General features: G+C 40.0%; 1 protein-coding gene across 1 annotated transcript; it reads right to left on the bottom strand.

The window, feature by feature from the left end:
- Nucleotides 1-1,867: 1,867 nt before the first annotated feature.
- LOC136877115 (sodium/potassium-transporting ATPase subunit alpha-like) lies at nt 1,868-4,894 on the bottom strand. The gene has a single exon (XM_067150932.2). The coding sequence runs from the start codon at nt 4,892-4,894 to the stop codon at nt 1,868-1,870; it is 3,027 nt and encodes a 1,008-aa protein (XP_067007033.1).
- Between the last annotated feature and the right edge of the window lie 13,184 nt (nt 4,895-18,078).

Here is an 18,078-nt window from a genome sequence, read left to right as displayed (position 1 = left end):
ACATCCATGAGGAAGAGGCTGTTGACTTTCTATGAACATTTGACTCGTATGAGTACTTACAGACTTACCAGCAAGATCTTTACCACTACAGGCAGAGGGAAAGCGTCCAAAAATAAATGGATCACCACAGTGAAGTCCGACTTAGAACAGCTGGGGATTTCAGAACAAACCATACAGGATCGTGTATTATTACGGCAGTTGACCTTTCAAGGTGTCTTTCCAGAGTCTCTCACCAGCAGACAGAGTACAGGCACCACCCGACATAAGTGGACCGAGGAAAGGAAACAAGCACACATCCAGAAGATGAAAGCTTTCTGGGCGAAAAAAAAAAAAAAACAGAATTTCCATACAAGGAGCTGAAACGAGCCCCGTGGTCCTCAGTAGGCCCAAACGACAATAATAATAATAATAATAATAATAATAATAATAATAATAATAATAATAATAATAATAATAATAATAATAATATATTATATTATATTATATTATATTATATTATATTATATTATATTATATTATATTATATTATATTATACTGATATTAGCAGCATACATTAATTTTTGTATTCTTAGTATTTTAACATTTTGAGAGACCTATTTTGTGTATAAATAGCTCATGGCAATCATTTACAGTTATTTAAAGTTCTTTGTCGAGTTTATTGGCCAGTTCTTTCTTTCATGATCACGTTTTTGTATTTCAATTTTGTCTGAAGAATAAACTAAATGCTTACTTGTTTAAATAATCGACGCAAAATACGACAGCCATGCCTTTGACACCCTTCACCTGCCTTTTCAAGTGACACGCGCCGCTTGTGTCCAGAGAAAAGGAAACCGATAGACAACCCTTATTATCGCTAGGGCGGGTCCGTCCCAAATTTAGCAAGAAATAGGAGAGCATGGAATGAAACCATTTAAAGACCTGCCTTAGGATAGAAAATATTATTACTAAGTATATATCGGCACTCTGTATTAAAGCTAAGAAAGACCTTAGCACGGCTCTTATCCTATCCAGGTTGCACACAAAATTTTTATCTATGTAGCATCTGTACGTAAGAAAAATTCAGTCATAATACGATTCAATACGGTAATACAATTTCCATTTGCAACTATAAATCGGTTTACAGAATAGCTACAGTATTAGTAAGTTTCCATTTTACATACTGAAATTAAAATGCTCTACACCCATGGAATTTGAATGATTTCCAGGGAACGTGCTTGTTACTACACTCTCTGTCTGTTTGTTATGTTATCAGCCCAGGGGCTGGATAGGCCCCTCAAACAGCACCACTAGACGTTATTCAGTTCTGGGAAAACGCAAAAGCCGATGGCGGCTCTAATTGAGGCGTACTAGGCAAGACGAAAAGTGAATTAATTTGCCATTGCTTTTCTCACTGGCTCAGTATGGCTCACCCTACTATTAACACATTTCATAACACTCAGACGAACTGGTCCTGTTCAGAATGGCATTGCTCAACATCACCCACACCCCAACAGCTTCCACATTTTCACAGCTATAAATGAGACCGGGATTTCGGTGGAAGCTACATTTTGCTCTGGCGTGTATCAAGGGTCATATGGAAAATACTGCATCCATAAAGATACGGCAACAGGCGGAAACTGCTACAGTAGAATGCTGAGAATCTGGGTTGTCACATTTGCAGCTCGAATCTATATGGCTTATTTTACGTTGCGCTTATGTTGACACATGGTATTAATATATAAAATTGCATTTAATCAATTGGAACTGCTACATCGTGAAACAAACAGATTTGTACATAGCTGGGCAGCTTGAAATTATCTGCAATATTAACAAAGAGAATTACGGAATTTCTTCATATTACAGCAAGTTGCGTCTTCCATACAACCCTCAGTAATATGTTTCTCTTTCATAAAACCCTCCGGGGTATTTGCGAATACAGTACTTTCGCGTCTCTTCATATATTAGAATAATGACTGCCCAGGGTACGGCTATTAGCCACCATTCAAATCTTACAGGGAACATCTTCAAAGCCTGTTCCATCCCGGGTGTATACGAAAGAATTACGGCCATAGCTGTTTCAAAAATGAGAGCAAAATTTAAAAACCAATTTTCCATCCCTTGATGCATTATCGAATTTCGCCTCGTTTTTTGACTTATTAAATCTGCCCATTGGACAATCACAACAGTTATAAAAAAGGCGGTATGGCATGTGTATTCTAATGTCTTTCTGCTGTAGTACGTCCATTCCTGACCGTATGAATCAGCGAGGTCATTTACAGCTTCTGAATCCCATTCTCTCCGCAAACCAAACAATCTTGAAGGAAGAAACCCGTTTTCTGCCATGATAACAAAATAGACAAAGAATCCTGCTGCGGTTTGAATCATGCCAATTTGCCCATACGCTAGGAACAACATTCTTTCGTTCACTAATTTATCCTTGATCGGATTACGTGGATGGCGTTCCATAATATCTGATTCCGCCTTTTCATAGCCTAGAGAAATAGCTGGTACCATATCTGTTCCAAGGTCAATACAGAGTATGGCTACGACACCAAGTGGAAGTGGCACACCAAACACCACAAAAACTAGAAAGGGGACTATTTCTGGTATATTAGAGGCTAACACGTACGTTATTGATTTTTTAAGGTTATCAAAAATAAGTCGACCTTCTTCTATGCCAGTTACTATGGAGGCGAAATTGTCGTCAAGGAGAATCATATCTGCAGCTTGCTTTGACACGTCAGAACCCGTTATTCCCATTGCTACTCCAATGTCAGCCTTCTTCAAAGCTGGAGAGTCATTTACACCATCCCCAGTTACTGCAACTATAGCTCCTTGTCTCTGGCAGCCTTCCACGATGCTCAGTTTCTGTGTAGGGGACGTACGAGCGAAGACAATTTCTCTGTAGTGAGTTAAGATGTCGTCCAGGCCTTCCTCAGTTAGTTCTCGGAGTTCTGTGCCATGAACTACTACTGCCTTTGCGTCATCTCTATTAACTTTATAAATGGGTATGTTCTTACGGTAAGCTATGTCTTCGACCGTTTCACTATCATCAGATATAATTCCTACTGACCTAGCAATAGCTTTCGCTGTAATAGGATGGTCTCCTGTTACCATAATAATTTTGATCCCAGCTGAACGGCATTTTGATACAGCATCTGGTACGTTTGGTCGTGGAGGATCGATCATAGATATAAGTCCTACGAACCGGAGATTTTTTAGTGGGAAATTTGGTTCTTCTGCATTGAAACGGAATCCAATAGGGAATTCTTTCTCAGGCAATAAGAAATCACAGAATCCAAGCACGCGTTCACCCATTCCTCCGAGCTCTTCGTAGGCTTCATTGAACTTCATTTTGATGTAGGCTGATAAATCAGTCGTCTTACCATCGATATATATAGTTTTACAGGAATCTAATATTCTCTCAGGTGCTCCTTTCATTACTAGTAAATTGTGCATCTCACCCTTCTCTTCAACCTCGTGAATCGAAACTTGGTATTTGTTGGTCGAATTGAAAGGTATTTCGGAAACTTTTCTGTTCCGTCTACGTACCTCCAGTACGTCCCCAATAACTTGTTCCATGTATTTTAAAAGTGCAGCCTCAGAAGCGTCTCCATTCACTTCTCTTTTCATAATCGGGATGCCTTGCTGATTCGGTAGGAATTCAGCTCTGTTACAGAGGATTGCACACCGTGCAAGAGCAAGAAATACGGGATTATATATATCATGTCTTATCCTCCTTTGGTTCGTAACATCCACTTCATATATTCTGTTGTTATACCACATGTGCGCCACGGTCATTCTGTTCAGTGTGAGAGTTCCTGTTTTGTCAGAGCAAATGGTAGAAGTAGAACCCAAAGTCTCGACCGCCTCTAGGTTTTTTACGAGGCAGTTCTTTGCTGCCATGCTTTTTGCTGTTAAGGAGAGACACACTGTTACAGTAGCCAGCAGACCTTCAGGCACATTAGCAACAATTATCCCAATTAGAAAGAGAACAGCATCTAACCAATTATACCCCAAAATAAACGCCAAAGTGAAGAAAGTTAAACCAAGAGAAATAGCGAAGCAGGTGATGAGGTGAATGAAATGATGGATTTCCTTTGCAATCGGGGACATCCCTTGCTGCAAACCTGTTGTAAGGCCCGCTATTCTGCCCATCGCTGTGTTGTCGCCGCAGCTTATTACAACGGCTTTCGCAGTTCCTTCAACAGCATTTGTAGAGTAAAATGCTACGTTCTTGGTTTCGAATGGATTATCGTTAGTGCACTCGCTCCCACGACTCTGTGGTTCTGACTCGCCTGTCAGAGATGAATTATCCACTTTAAATCCCCTTGATTCGATAATCCTAACATCACCTGGTACTCGGTCTCCAAATGTTATCACTACTACGTCACCAACAACAATTTCTTCCACGTGAACTGTTTGAGCTTCACCTTCCCTTATAACAGTGGCAAACTGTGGCATCAACGTCTTAAAGGAATCCATAATTTTTGAACTTTTGTGCTCTTGATAGAACGAAAATACTCCCGTAATTATAACAACGGCGAAAAGTACAATACCCAACCACAGGTTATCATTCGGTGGAACCTCTAGTGTTTTCAGCTGTATATAATAAGCGACAAAACACAATAGGGAACCAGCCCATAGGAGCAGAGAAAATCCTTGGAACATAGTTTTGAGAAACCTCACCCATGTTGCAGATTTTTTGATGGGCGTGAGAACATTAGGCCCATCACGTTCTAAGTTCTGTTTAGCTTGAGCATGAGATAGTCCGTAGTCAGGATCAGTATTATAACGGTGATACAACTCATCTAACGAAATTTTGTGATCATCAATATCGAGTTCTTGCTTTAGGTTACTAAGATTGTCCAATTTTTTACACTTAATTTTCTTTCGATGCTTTTTGTTCGCCATATTTTACTACTGATACTTTTCAAAAAGAAAATGCGCTACCTTAGTAACCACGCAACAGATGCTGCGATATTATTGATTTTATTTAATTAATAATTGTTGTATTGTACAGTAGACTTTTCAAGTAAATTTGTCATTCTCCCTAACAGGAAGGTTGTAAAAATGAGACGCTTTGATTGCTACTAATGATAGTTTTTTGGCTAGGAGGGGGTAGATTTTCTATGGATGTCTGTCTGACAGGACAAGACTTAGATTTTTGCTGGTTTTGCATTTTGTTTTATGAGCAAATACAACTGGTTAATCATCCTCTGTCACTTATACTTCACTGTACTCTGCAATCCCACATCTTTTTGACATAGTAGCAACTTCAACGTTGTTTCTCAGTTTTGTAACCGGCAATACAAGAAAACAGAAATCTGAAGAGAAGTAATACATGCTATACTGAAATAAATAAACTAACTTATGGGTATTATGTTACGATTTACTTTGTACATTTCTGGCTGAAAATACTTCTTTGGGTTTAAGAAATCTGTTTAGGTATATGACGCCCGATACTCTACCCTTGGGAATGTCGATCAGCGGCAAGCTCCTCTATCTTCTTGTTCTGCCACAGCGCTCTGTAACAAAATTTACTTTCCGCTATGATACTCTCATCTGTTTGGGGCGCGATCAGTTCGATATTCTTCTTCTTCTTCTTCTTCCGGTACACAAGGATTCTTCTTCTTCTTCTTCTTGAAAGGTGTGGTTGGACTCATGTGTTATCGTCCAGTCACGAAAACATTAATTACTTTAACACTGACACATGTATCACTCGTATTGTACTTTAAAATGTAATTGATAGAAAAAACATACCATAGGAGTCACACAAGAAACGATGATAACATATAGACAGAGGGTAAAGAGATTTATATCCTACCAAAATTATGATAAACATTTTGCAATGGAAGAGAGAGCATAAAGAGACTGTCAGAGGATTATAATATAATATGTGCATCATCAAGAAACTGATTTATGCTGTTCACAAGAGTAGGAGTTAGAGAGGATAATAAACACGAAATACTTGTGGGGAAGGGGATGCCCATGTTAAGCAAAGAGGATAGGAAGCGCTGGCGGGGAACATCAAAAGCAGGACATTGTAACAGAAGGTGATTACTGTCAGTATCAGACAAGCCACAAGCACAGGAAGATGGGGGAGGAAGATGAAAACGATTTTTATATTGTGGAGTAAGGGCATGATTAAAACGTAGACGTATAATAGATGTGATATTGCGCCGAGAGTACGTACCATAATAAAACCACGGTTTAAGAGGAATAACAGGTTGTAATTGATGATAAAAACATTCCTTTTCTCGTGACGTTTCATTCCAATCGGACTGCCAATGACGATATGCTATATCCCGCACTTCATGAATGAGATCAGAAGGGGGGATCGCAAGAATAAGAGGGGGGGATTGTTGTGATGCTCGTTTAGCTGCCTGATCAGCAGTCTCATTCCCCATGATACCAGAGTGACTGGGAATCCAAACTAGAGTTATATAAACACCAGAACGAGTAAGGATATATAAGAGATACTTAACGCTATATAAGTACCAATTAGGGGAAGAGAGAGGCGAGCATAAGGCATGCAGAACATTTTGTGCATCCGTGAAAATCGTAACCTTATCATAAGCATGTGACCTGATGGTAATGAGGGCTTGTCTAATAGCAAACAATTCGGCGGTAAAAACAGAAAAGGCAGAAGGGAGGGAAAACTCAGAGAGAGTATACGGTTGGGGGATATAAAAGCCTGCTCCAACGCCGTGTGCTGATTTTGATCCGTCAGTAAAAATGCTTACTTCCCTTATGTAGAGGGAAAGTCGAATACGTTTAGTTGCAAGAGGGGAAAGAGGAGTAGAATGTGTTAGACAAGAAAATGATTCAGAAGAAGATATAATTACTTGAGGACAAAAGGACTGACTGTCATGAGGGATAGAGTATAAAGGCAATGTGGGTAAACGGAGGAGCTCAAATTCTCTTGGTATAAGAGAACGAAATGCGGTATATAAAGCAGGGACACGGTTTCCACGGGTGGATTTGGAAGAATAATAAGAATGTAAAAGTCGTAGCTTGGGGATAAGCTGAGACCGGGTGACAGTAAAATGTTTGAGGACATACTTAGCGGCTATGGTCTGTCGCCGAATCTTTAAAGGCTGTTCACCAGCTTCTATTAATAAGGCATTGGTTGGTGTAGTTTTAAGTGCTCCTAAACAGACACGTAGTGCGCGGTATTGTATTGTATTTAAACGTGCAAGGGTAGTAGCAGAAGCGGTGTCGATAAAAAGAGCACAATAATCTAGTAAGGATCGAATAGTTGCTCTGTAAAGGGGAATAGCTGTAACGGGGTCAGCGCCCCAACTTCGACGGGTGATCGTACGTAATATAGAAATAAAACGATCAGTTTTACGTTGAAGAGAGACCACATAAGGAGTCCATGATAATTTGTGGTCCAATATGACTCCAAGGTAGGGATGCTGATTAACAAAGGGGATGGTAAGACGATCAAGAAGGAGAGGAGAACGGTTAGGTGCGCGAGTATGGGTAAATAGGATTGCAGCACATTTGGAAGGCGAGAGTGAGAAGCCATGTTCATGTAACCAGAGAGCAACCTCATGAAGGACACACTCTATTTTTCTCCTACACACATCAACACTATCATGTGATACGTATAAAACATAGTCGTCTGCGTAAGCTAAAACTCGTGCGTTCTTTGTAATTATACGTTCTAAATCTCGCATATAAAGCGCAAAGAGGATACCGCTTAGTATATCACCCTGTGGGACACCATGCGAAACGTGTCTTCCTGGAAAAGGGGGTAGGGGGATTTGAGAATGAGAGTACGAGAAGTATATAGGCGTTCTAATAGAGAAATAAAAGCAGAGGGAAATCCAAGCGAATCAAGGCAAGACCATAATAGGTGTAAAGGAACGGAATCATAAGCTCCTTGAATATCAAGAAAAACAGTAATAGTGCTATGTTTACGATGTCTAGCTAGTAGGAGATCAGTCAACAAAATATTGAGAGGATCTTGTGTGCTACGTCCTTTAAAAAAGGCATACTGATATTTAGGAAGGATCTGATGTTTCTCCATAACCCAGAGAAGACGCCGTAGTAGAATTTTTTGAAAACGTTTCCTAACACAGGAACTTAAAACAATGCCACGATAACTTAAAGGAGAAGAGGGATCTTTCCCAGGTTTAAGAATTGGGACTAAATGAAAGTTGTTCCACTGTGCCGGTACCTGTAAGGTGAGAAGGATATTATTAAAAAGAGAAAGTAAAACAAGAAGACCGGTATGGGGTAAAAGTCGGAGCATAGTGTAAGTGATACTATCAGGACCAGGAGATGAACTACGAACTACTTGTAAAACGGACTGTAATTCGGACAGTTGGATGGGTTGAAGTAAAACAGAAAATTGGGGGGATATGGGACGGAAGGAAGAAAAGGGAGGCGGAATTGTGAAGTCAGGTGTTATAGTATATAGAAAAGAAAGAAGGACATTAGGCAGAATAATCGAATGCGCAGGGTGTATAGAAGTAACACGGGTAAGTGCGCGAATGGCGTTCCAAAGGGATGTTGCAGATACGCGATGATTTAGAGAGGAGATGAAGGCCTTCCAAGACTCGCGTCTCTTTGCATTAAATATGCGTTTGATACATGCATTATGACGTTTCAATGTTAAATAATTAGCTAGCGTCATATTATTACGATACAATTTAAATAAAGCTGTTCGCCGCAGTATTAACTTGTGACATTCGTCGTCCCACCAATGTATTTTCTGATAAGGACGGGGACAGAGGGAGGGGATAAATTTGAATGGATGGAAAGTCTCAACATATGAGGAGAGAATGCGTAGAAGGGTAGGATAGTCTAAGGCATTGGGCGTGTATTGAAGGAAATGGGTGTGAAGGAAACTACAATACGATTGTTTATCAAAATTTCGGAAAGACCGAATATTACTGAGCTGAGAGGGTGGGGATGAGGAAAAGGGTGGTTTACAAACACCAAAAGAAATAAGAATAGGGAAATGATCACTCAGATGAGTGTCACGGAGTATATGCCACACGGTATTAGGAGTCATGTGGTCATGGCAGAGCGAAAGATCAACAGAACTAGGGGGTGAACCAGGAGGGGTGAGTCGAGTTGGGGACCCGTCATTTAAAAGGGTAAAGTGATGGGATTGAGTTGCCGTAAGAAAATTTGTCCCTTTAGATGTATCTTTAGAACTACCCCAGGCAGTATGGGAACAATTAAAATCACCAAAGAGAAAAACATTGTCAATGGAATCAAATTGGGTAAGGAAGTGGGACCAGTGAGAGGTAGAGATATAAATATCAGGAGGACAATACACATTGATGAAATATATATTTCGCACGATAATACCTAAAGCAAGAGTATTTGGAATGCAAAGCGTCAGAGGAAAGGGGACATATGGAATAGACTTATGAATAAAAATGGCAAGGCCTTCACTTCCATTAGTATCAAGGCGTTCGACACGAAAATCAGGAAGATGAAAAAGGGTGTCTGCATAAAACCACGTTTCTTGTATTATAATGATGTTAGCACATGTTTCCTGAATTAATAGTTGAAATTCATGTTTTTTTATGAAAAAGACTTCTAGCGTTCCACTGCAAAACGCGTATCATATAGGGTAAGGATATGAGCGATGCGATCTCGTAGTTGATAAATTACCGGTGAAATGGGAGACTCTCCTCCCACATTCTGAAGAAGCAAGAATAAGATTTCTTGGATTTCTTGATGTACTTGGTTTCTTTGCATTAACAGTTGAGAGTCGTGGGATCGGGGCGGGTAACTAGGACCCGAAGTAGAGGGAGGTGATGTTGTGGGAAGAGAAGATGATGTTGTAGCAGGCAGAGGAGAAGAAAATGGAACCCGGCCCGTAGAACCGGGGTCAGGGCGTACCAAGGCAAGATAACCAGTTCTATCATAACCCGGAGTCAAAGGCGGAGGGGCAGATTTCTGGATTACTTGTGTAAATTTACGTTTTCTAGAAAAATCTTGAACAGGGGAAGAAGAGACTTGTTCTGGTACCAGGGGGGGAAAATCCTGGGGGTGTTGAGACGGATGATAATGAGGGAAGGAAGTTTTGTTCTTAGCATCTTGAAATGAGATATGTTCCGTGCTCATGACCTTCTTTATCTCTTGTTGATATTTGTGTTCCGGACAAGTTATTGCTCCCGTTGGATGTGGGCCTTTGCAATACACACATTTTGCAATCTGAGATGTACAATGATTGGTGGCGTGCTCCATTGAGCACTTCCCGCAGCGTGTTACCTGTGCACGACATTGGGCCTGTGTATGATCATATCGGAGGCATTTTCTGCAGAGAACAGGGGAAAAAATGAAAGGCTCAACATGCAAGTAGACTTGGAAAAGAGACACTTGTGTAGGTAACTTTTGGGCTCGAAAAGTAATTTTAATTGACCCAGTGGGGACATAACCAACACCAACATTGGAAACAATGCGACGATTGAGACGTTGTACTGCTTTAACCGGTACGGTTGAAGTAAGATAAAGTCGAATGTCGTCTTCAGAAAGGTTCTTATCCACATCTCGAATAATCCCCACACGAAAATGCCTTAAGATGTAGAGATGTGAGCAGAGGGTGGCACAGAAAATCGTTGGCTTGGCCCGCATTATTAAAAATTATTTGTAGGCGATTACGACCTTTACTGGAGAAAGACTGGACGGAAATATTACGTTCATAAAAATGTCTCCCAAGGGCCATAGGATGGAGTTGCCCTAAATTTTTGTTTTCCAGAGATTCAACGTATACAATATAAGGTCCAAGGTGTGAATGGGAATACTGTTCACGTTCCATAGGCGGCAGTACATTGTCACCATTAGAATTAGAATTTTGTGATAATTGTGAGTCTGTCAAAATTGATTGAGTTGCCAGGTTTCCAGAAGTTTCGTCTTGCATCCGAACTTCTTCCTCCTGCGCGACAACTAACTTATCTCCTAACAAAAGGCTATCACCTCCACTGGAGGCAGCCATAATAACACACGGCACTAGCACTAAAACAAGAAAAAAGAATCCTCACAACCAAATACTGAAAACACGGAGCACACGACTAAGCGTATCGTAATGTGTAAGTACTAGGTAGCGACTGGAGGCACAAAGTTCTTCAAAATATACCAGTAAATAAACTTCAAACTATTTACTAAAGTTCAAACAACACCTCTCTGCGGTTGCCGCGGTACACAAGGATACTAAGTACAGTAGCGTATACGAGTCCAATACTCGGCCACCTGGATTCCTCGCTACACGCCCTCCTTTCTGCACAACTTGTAAGCAAAGGGAATGCTTGTAAGCAGCGGTAAGGAGTCTCGATTTCAGTAATAGCCGCGTTAGCGCTAAAGGTCTGGTTTGTATATGCCATGTTCAGTATTGAACTAAACTATTGGAATGGCTGCAATAGGCAGTAAAAAAAAATACCATATATGTATTGTCCAGTCCAACTGTAAGTATACGATTAATATAATGACCCTATTTATGTTATCTTCTCCTCTGCCTTATTACCATATATATTTTACCGAACTCGTGCGCTCATGTTCATCGATAGTACTGATTGTATAGGCTACTTGCTGAACGTATTTCTAATTATTATGAAAGCTGTTGCCAATAAATCTTGAGGTTAGGTATATACATAATTCCTAAGTTCCTAATGATGTTGACAGGAAGGAAATATCCATGTAAGATTCGTCCGCGGTGTAAAAGTCTGTTGAAGTAAATTTTAAAAAATAGTATATGCTACATATAGCATACTTGAATAATATTTTATACTAGCTGATGTACCCGTGCTTCGCTACGGAATTCTAAATTTTATACAGAATTCTAGGTTAGGTAGTGTAAACTTTGTGAGCAAGATTTCATTAAGTCGCATAGCTCTTAGCGTTGCCTTAGAAGCACGACGGGCAAGTCACCAACGTCTTTTCTCATATGCAGACTGGGTTAGGGAATTTTCATTGTAATGGTAGGCCAGCTTGCCTACCGTCGCTCACAATCAGGTTGGGGAGTTTTCATTATAATGGCAGACACTCACTCTCCGCCTGCATTTATAGATTCTCAGAAAGACTCTCTTAGTGGTTTTTCCCAACTGAAATGAACATGGGTCATTACAATGACGTCAGGAGGAATGGCGCGATCAAAAGCAATGCCTTCATATGAAATACTCGATCAAATGAAAAATCACACATTTTCTCACTTTTAACGAACAGTACTATGCTGCCGAACTAACAGTCCAAAGCTATAGAGCTGGAATGACCAAGACGCAGACATCCGTGAACAATGTTCGTCCTTTTTTTGGCGGGTAGGGGTGTTCAAATAGTGGATAGTCCCAGGGCAAAAACTATGCCCGTTTACTTATGTTTCCTACTACTAACTGAGCCTCTGACTTAAGAGCGCACACTGCTCATTCAAAACAGCGCGTCAGAGTAGGTATCGAATAGCTGGCATACTATGATGAACCAGTGTGTTACGTACCACCAGTATCAGAAAGTGTATGAACCAGAGGATTGGCATGCTAAAGAAGAAAGTTATCTAACTCCTCAGCTATTTCCCACCAATATTCAGTTAGGCTGTTATACTCTGTAAGCAGCAGTAATTCCATCTATCGGAGTTGAATGCCAGCATAAGAGACAAAGAACATTAAAAAAAAACAACGATCAGTGTAATGTTATTGTTGACCTATGTTACGCGCTTTCGATATTGTAGGCCTTTATATTATTAATTGTCTTCCGGTTCTGAAATACCACTCCGATCATAGTCGGTACGGTAAAACTGAATAAAACGTAAATGATCGGAAATTATATTCTCTATAACTTTTGTTATGTAGTACTTTTCCACAGCACCAAGAACATGGGTATTTAAAAATGAAATTTTAGGTGCCTTCCCCTAAACTACCATTTCACCCAGGGTGAATAACATTGTTTATAGCTTAAACTGTAGTTTCTTGTTCCCCTACTCTATATACCGATTTTCATTAAATTCTGTTCATTCATTTTGTCAGGGCTCGGCGTTGATATGGACTTAGCAACAAAAATCCAAATTCATGAATATCTGTGTTATCATAGCTGGTACGGTAAAATGCATAAGACGTAAATGATCAGAAATTTAATTCTATATAACTTTAGTTATGTAGTATTTATCGATATGACCACTAATAATATAAATATTTGAAAATTAAATTTTAGGCCTTCCCCTAAACTACCATTTCTCTCAGCGTGAATAAAATTATTTATGGCTTAGATTGTAGCGACTTATTTTCCGACTTTGCATACTAATTATCATTAAATTCTCTTTAGCCGTTTTCTAGTGATGCGTGTACATACATACATACATACATACATACATACATACATACATACATACATACAGACATACAGACAGACAGACAGACAGACAGACAGACAGACAGACAGACAGACAGACAGACAGACAGACAGACAGACAGACAGACAGACAGACAGACAGACAGACAGACAGACAGACAGACAGACATTACGGAAAAGAAGAAAGTGCAATTTCTTGTTACTGTGGACATGACCGATAGAGAAATACGATTATTTTCAAATTTTGAGCAATGTACAGACAAAACTCTTATTTTATATATATATAGATTGATTTAAAGATAGCGTCCTCGGTATGTTCGATCTCTAACCTAAGTTTCGCCCGGTGGGTACCGAAAGTTTTACCGATTGATATATACATGAATTCACTTTGGAACCTCTTAGTTTGTTCTGGCAGGTTATTACGCAACCCTACGAAGTACGTCCCTCTAAAAATTCAAATCATCTACCCTTGCCGCCAAAGCCAAGGAAGTAGAAAGCGGTAAAAATCCAAATTCGGTAGGAAATAGTACGCGACAGAAATTCAAATCGCCGGCTATTGCCGCCATTCTAATAGTTTAGTTGAATGCTGATAGATGGCACATGAAAAACACACCTTTAGGGCTCACACCGCTATTACCGAAATCGAGACTTCTTACCGCTCCTTACAAGCATTCTCTTTGCTTACAAGTTGTGCAGAAAAGAGGGTGTGCAGCGAGGAATCCAGGCGGCCGAGTGTTGGACTCGTATACGCTACTCTAAAGTACTACAGGTACTATTACTACCAAATGATAATGGACCAAATTAGATAGATAGATAGATGGATAGATAGATAGATAGATAGATAGATAGATAGATAAATGTCTTTATTGGCGTAGTTAAGGCCATTGGGCCTTCTCTTACACTAAACCAATTAGTATACATAAGTCATAAGTAATACTACAGTAGTTAATACTAGAAGACATAATAATAGCTAGTAATGATATTGTAGTAGCACGATCACTGAAAGGCCAGAAATACACAGGTCACTCGCATCCTGTTGCATCTCTTAACGCTCTTTTAAATGACACTGTAGTTGGTATTCCTCTGACGTCGTCCGGTAAACGATTCCATTCTCGTGCGGCAAACACCGAGAATGAGCTGTTGTATGCGGCAGTTCGATGGTGAGGGATGATGAGCAGGTTGGATGTTTGAGCCCTTGTATGTCTGTCATGTACATTTGAGAAGTAATGGAAACGTGAAGAAAGGTAGGATGGGGAAGATGTAGTAAGAACTCGATGGAGGAGAGACAAACTATGATAGTTACGACGAACATGGAGTCGCGACCACTCTAATTTTAGGAAAGATTGTGACACGTGGTCATATTTTCTTAAACTGCATATATATCTCACACACGCATTTTGAGCGCGCTGTAGCCTTAGGGAAAATTGCGGCCTGACGTCATTGAAGACATCACAATAGTCAAAATGTGGCATTACAAGGGCTTCAATTAATCTCTTCTTAAGCTGTATTGGAAATATATGTTTATATTTATATAAAGAATGTAAAGATGAGTAAACTTTTTGACAGATATGTAAGACATGTGCAGACCAAGTCATGCGTTCGTCCATGATAACACCGAGATTCTTCACTTGTGATACAAAAGGAACTGAAACATCCTGCAGGATTACTCCTGGCAACGGACGTTTAGTTATACTTGTTATTTGACTTTGATGGCCAAGAAGGATTACTTGCGACTTTGTAGGGTTCAATTTCAGGCCGTGCGCAGCAGACCAATCACTAACAGACCGTAAGTCAATATTTAGTAAGTCGATATTTTCCTGGAGGTCTCGTGCTGTAGAGTCGGTGTAGAGTTGAAGATCGTCAGCGTACATATGGTATTTACAGTGTCTTGAATTGGGTGATATGTCATTCACAAAGAGTGAGAAAAGAAGAGGACCAAGTACAGAGCCTTGAGGGACTCCTCTCTTCACGTGGCGCCACAAGGAAACGATTCCATTATTACCTTTCACACATTGTTGACGTCCGTGGAGATAAGAATGCATCCAAGCAATCGTACTCTGAGAAAAATGTAGAGCCTTCAGTTTTACAAGTAAAATGTCAATATCTACGCTGTCGAAAGCTTTACTGTAATCTAGTAGTACCAGAACTGTGAATCATCCTCTGTCTATTGCTTGTCTAACATCCTCAGTCACTTTAAGTAAGGCTGTAGTTGTACTATGTGCTTGTCGGAAACCGGACTGGAGAGGATTAAGGAGATTGTGCGTTCGAAGGTACTCAGACATTTGTGTATGAACTACATATTCTAAGATTTTAGATAAAGCTGATAAAATACAGATTGGACGATAGTCTCCCTCGTTTGAAGGCGTTTTACTTTTCGGAAGAGGTAGCACAATAGCCTTCTTCCAGAGAGTTGGATATGTGGAGTATAGAAGAGAGAAATTGATTATATGAGTTAAGGTTGGTAATATAAAATCAAGAATTAGTTTGACCATGTCAGTCCCTATGTCATCAATTCCTATTGCTTTCGTGCTTATTCTGAGGACTGCTATTCTGACTTGGAGGGGCGTCACGTGACTGAAATAGAATTTCTCTCTGTCAGGTGTAGGGTGTGTACCATAATAATTCGTAAGTCTCTGTTGGTCGTCATGTCGTACTGCGGAGCAGTTAGCAGAAAAGTACTCGTTGAGAGTCTCGAGAGGTACTGTAATTTCTTCTCTGGTCTTGTTCTTCGTAAGTCCAAGCTTATTAATAGATCTCCAAAATGTCGTCGCTGTTCTACCGTCAGGCGTAATTAAACGGTAAGCGTGTCGCAATTTAGCATTTCGTATTTGTTGTGTTGTCTTATTTCGTAACCTCCTATATTCGTCAAAGTTTTGTACGGTAGGGTCATTTTTGTACTGTCTGTGAGCGTAGTCTCTTTGTTTCATAAGTTGTCGAATTTTGTCATTTAACCATGGGGAGGGTCCTTTCGATATTCTCGCTCGCCGCTTTGGGGAATGCTTGTCAAATAGTTCCGTTACCTTGCTATTAAAGAAGTCAACTTTGTCATCTAGATTGTTATAGTTCGTTATGTCATGCCAGGGTATTTTGCCTGCGTCCTCTAAGAGTCTATCTTTATTTATATTTTTAAATGTTCGATAGGTGATAAATTTCTGGGAGAGTTTCGGTGGCCGGAGGTTATACGAGATGTATATTGCGTTATGTGCAGATATACCAGGTACGGATGTTTGACCAACATTGAGGACTCTGTCTGAGTTGCTGGTAACTATAAGATCTAATAGTGTGTGGGAATGAGATGTATGGTGAGTCGGAGAGAGAGGTAAGATTTCCACATTATAGGCTTGAAACAATGTTCTGAGTCGTGTGGATTCGGAAGAAGTTGCGTCAGTTAAGTCCGTATTGAAATCTCCCATAATTATTGTGTGAGGGTAGTCCGGCAGTAATTTAGTCAAGTCAGCTTCAAAATCCTCTAAGTGACCTGTATTCGGAGGTTTGTAAACTACTCCTACAAGCGCTTTAATCACGTTCGTTGTTATTTCTACGAGCATGTATTCCGGTTTTCTCTCATACCTGCCTGGTGAATGACCTACCAGTTTAGGTTTGAGGCTAGTTAGGAAATAGCCACATACCCCTCCACCCCGTTTGTGAGTGCGGTCATTTCTCAGAAGCGAGTAGCCTTCAAGATGACACAAAGAAGACTGGCTATTGTCTGTTAACCATGATTCAGACACTAGCAGGACATGAACAACAGGTGGAGTGAATATTTCAGCAATCTCGTCCATTCGGTTGGCTGCTAATATACTTTGCGCGTTTATATGACAGACGTGCAGGGCTCTGGGATGTTGCGAGACGAATGTCTTGAGGATACTAGCGGTACTTTGGTCAAGGTTTGCGCTAGAGTGTCAGGGGAGTGGGGACAGCGGAAGGACGGGAGAGGGTAGCTGCTCTGAGGCGACATACGGTGGCTGTTGAAATCGACTAGTGACGTCAGAGGAATTTGTTTTGTTACTTGTAACTCTTGCCAACTTGGAACGATGAAAGTTAACAAAATGTACAGATAAACATAAAGAATTTAACGTAAATTGAAGTAGTGAGGTGCAGGAATATAGTCAACTGTGCCTAGAATTACCTATTATTTTAAGGCGCGGCTAAATTAAGGGTGTTGTGTCTAAATTAATAAAATAAAAATTAAAAGTATTTAAAATTGAAAGTTATTAAATTAATCATAAGGAAATAAGAAATTAAATGCAATTATTTAGTAAAATATATATAAATAGTTGCAAAAACAAATTTTAACTAAGCTAAACGAAAATAAATGATAATTCACTAAACTATTCTAAGAAAAAATTTAACGATCTTGAGAGAAATAAATATGGACTAATCTAGGAATATAAACACTCAGTTCGGTGCACTCAGTTCAGTGAATTGTTTCATTTAACTGCTGTCACTGTCCTTAGGAATGTCACTCAGCCGGTTAATTCTAATTTTACTGCCATCTGGTTTCTTAATAATGATGCCTTCACTCGAGGTCCAACAATTGCTCTGATTAAAGCGGAGAATAGCTGCCTTAACAACCTGGTGGAGGTTAGATCCTCGCGAATAGTTACTGGGGTACCTTTCAATTTTCGCTTATTGCGAAACACTTCCTGCCTTGTTCGATATGATGTGAATTTGACAATGATTGGCCGAGGTTTCCCTGGAGATTTAGGTCCGACTCGGTGACTCCTATCATTGTCTTGCAAATTCACATTCACACCTATCTCCCTAAAAACATTTATCGCAAGTTCGTCCGTATT

The sequence above is a fragment of the Anabrus simplex genome, chromosome 7 (genome assembly GCF_040414725.1).
Source record: "Anabrus simplex isolate iqAnaSimp1 chromosome 7, ASM4041472v1, whole genome shotgun sequence".
Taxonomy (NCBI): domain Eukaryota; kingdom Metazoa; phylum Arthropoda; class Insecta; order Orthoptera; family Tettigoniidae; genus Anabrus; species Anabrus simplex.
Note: the sequence above shows the minus strand (reverse complement) of the source record. Positions and strands in the feature narration are given on the sequence as shown.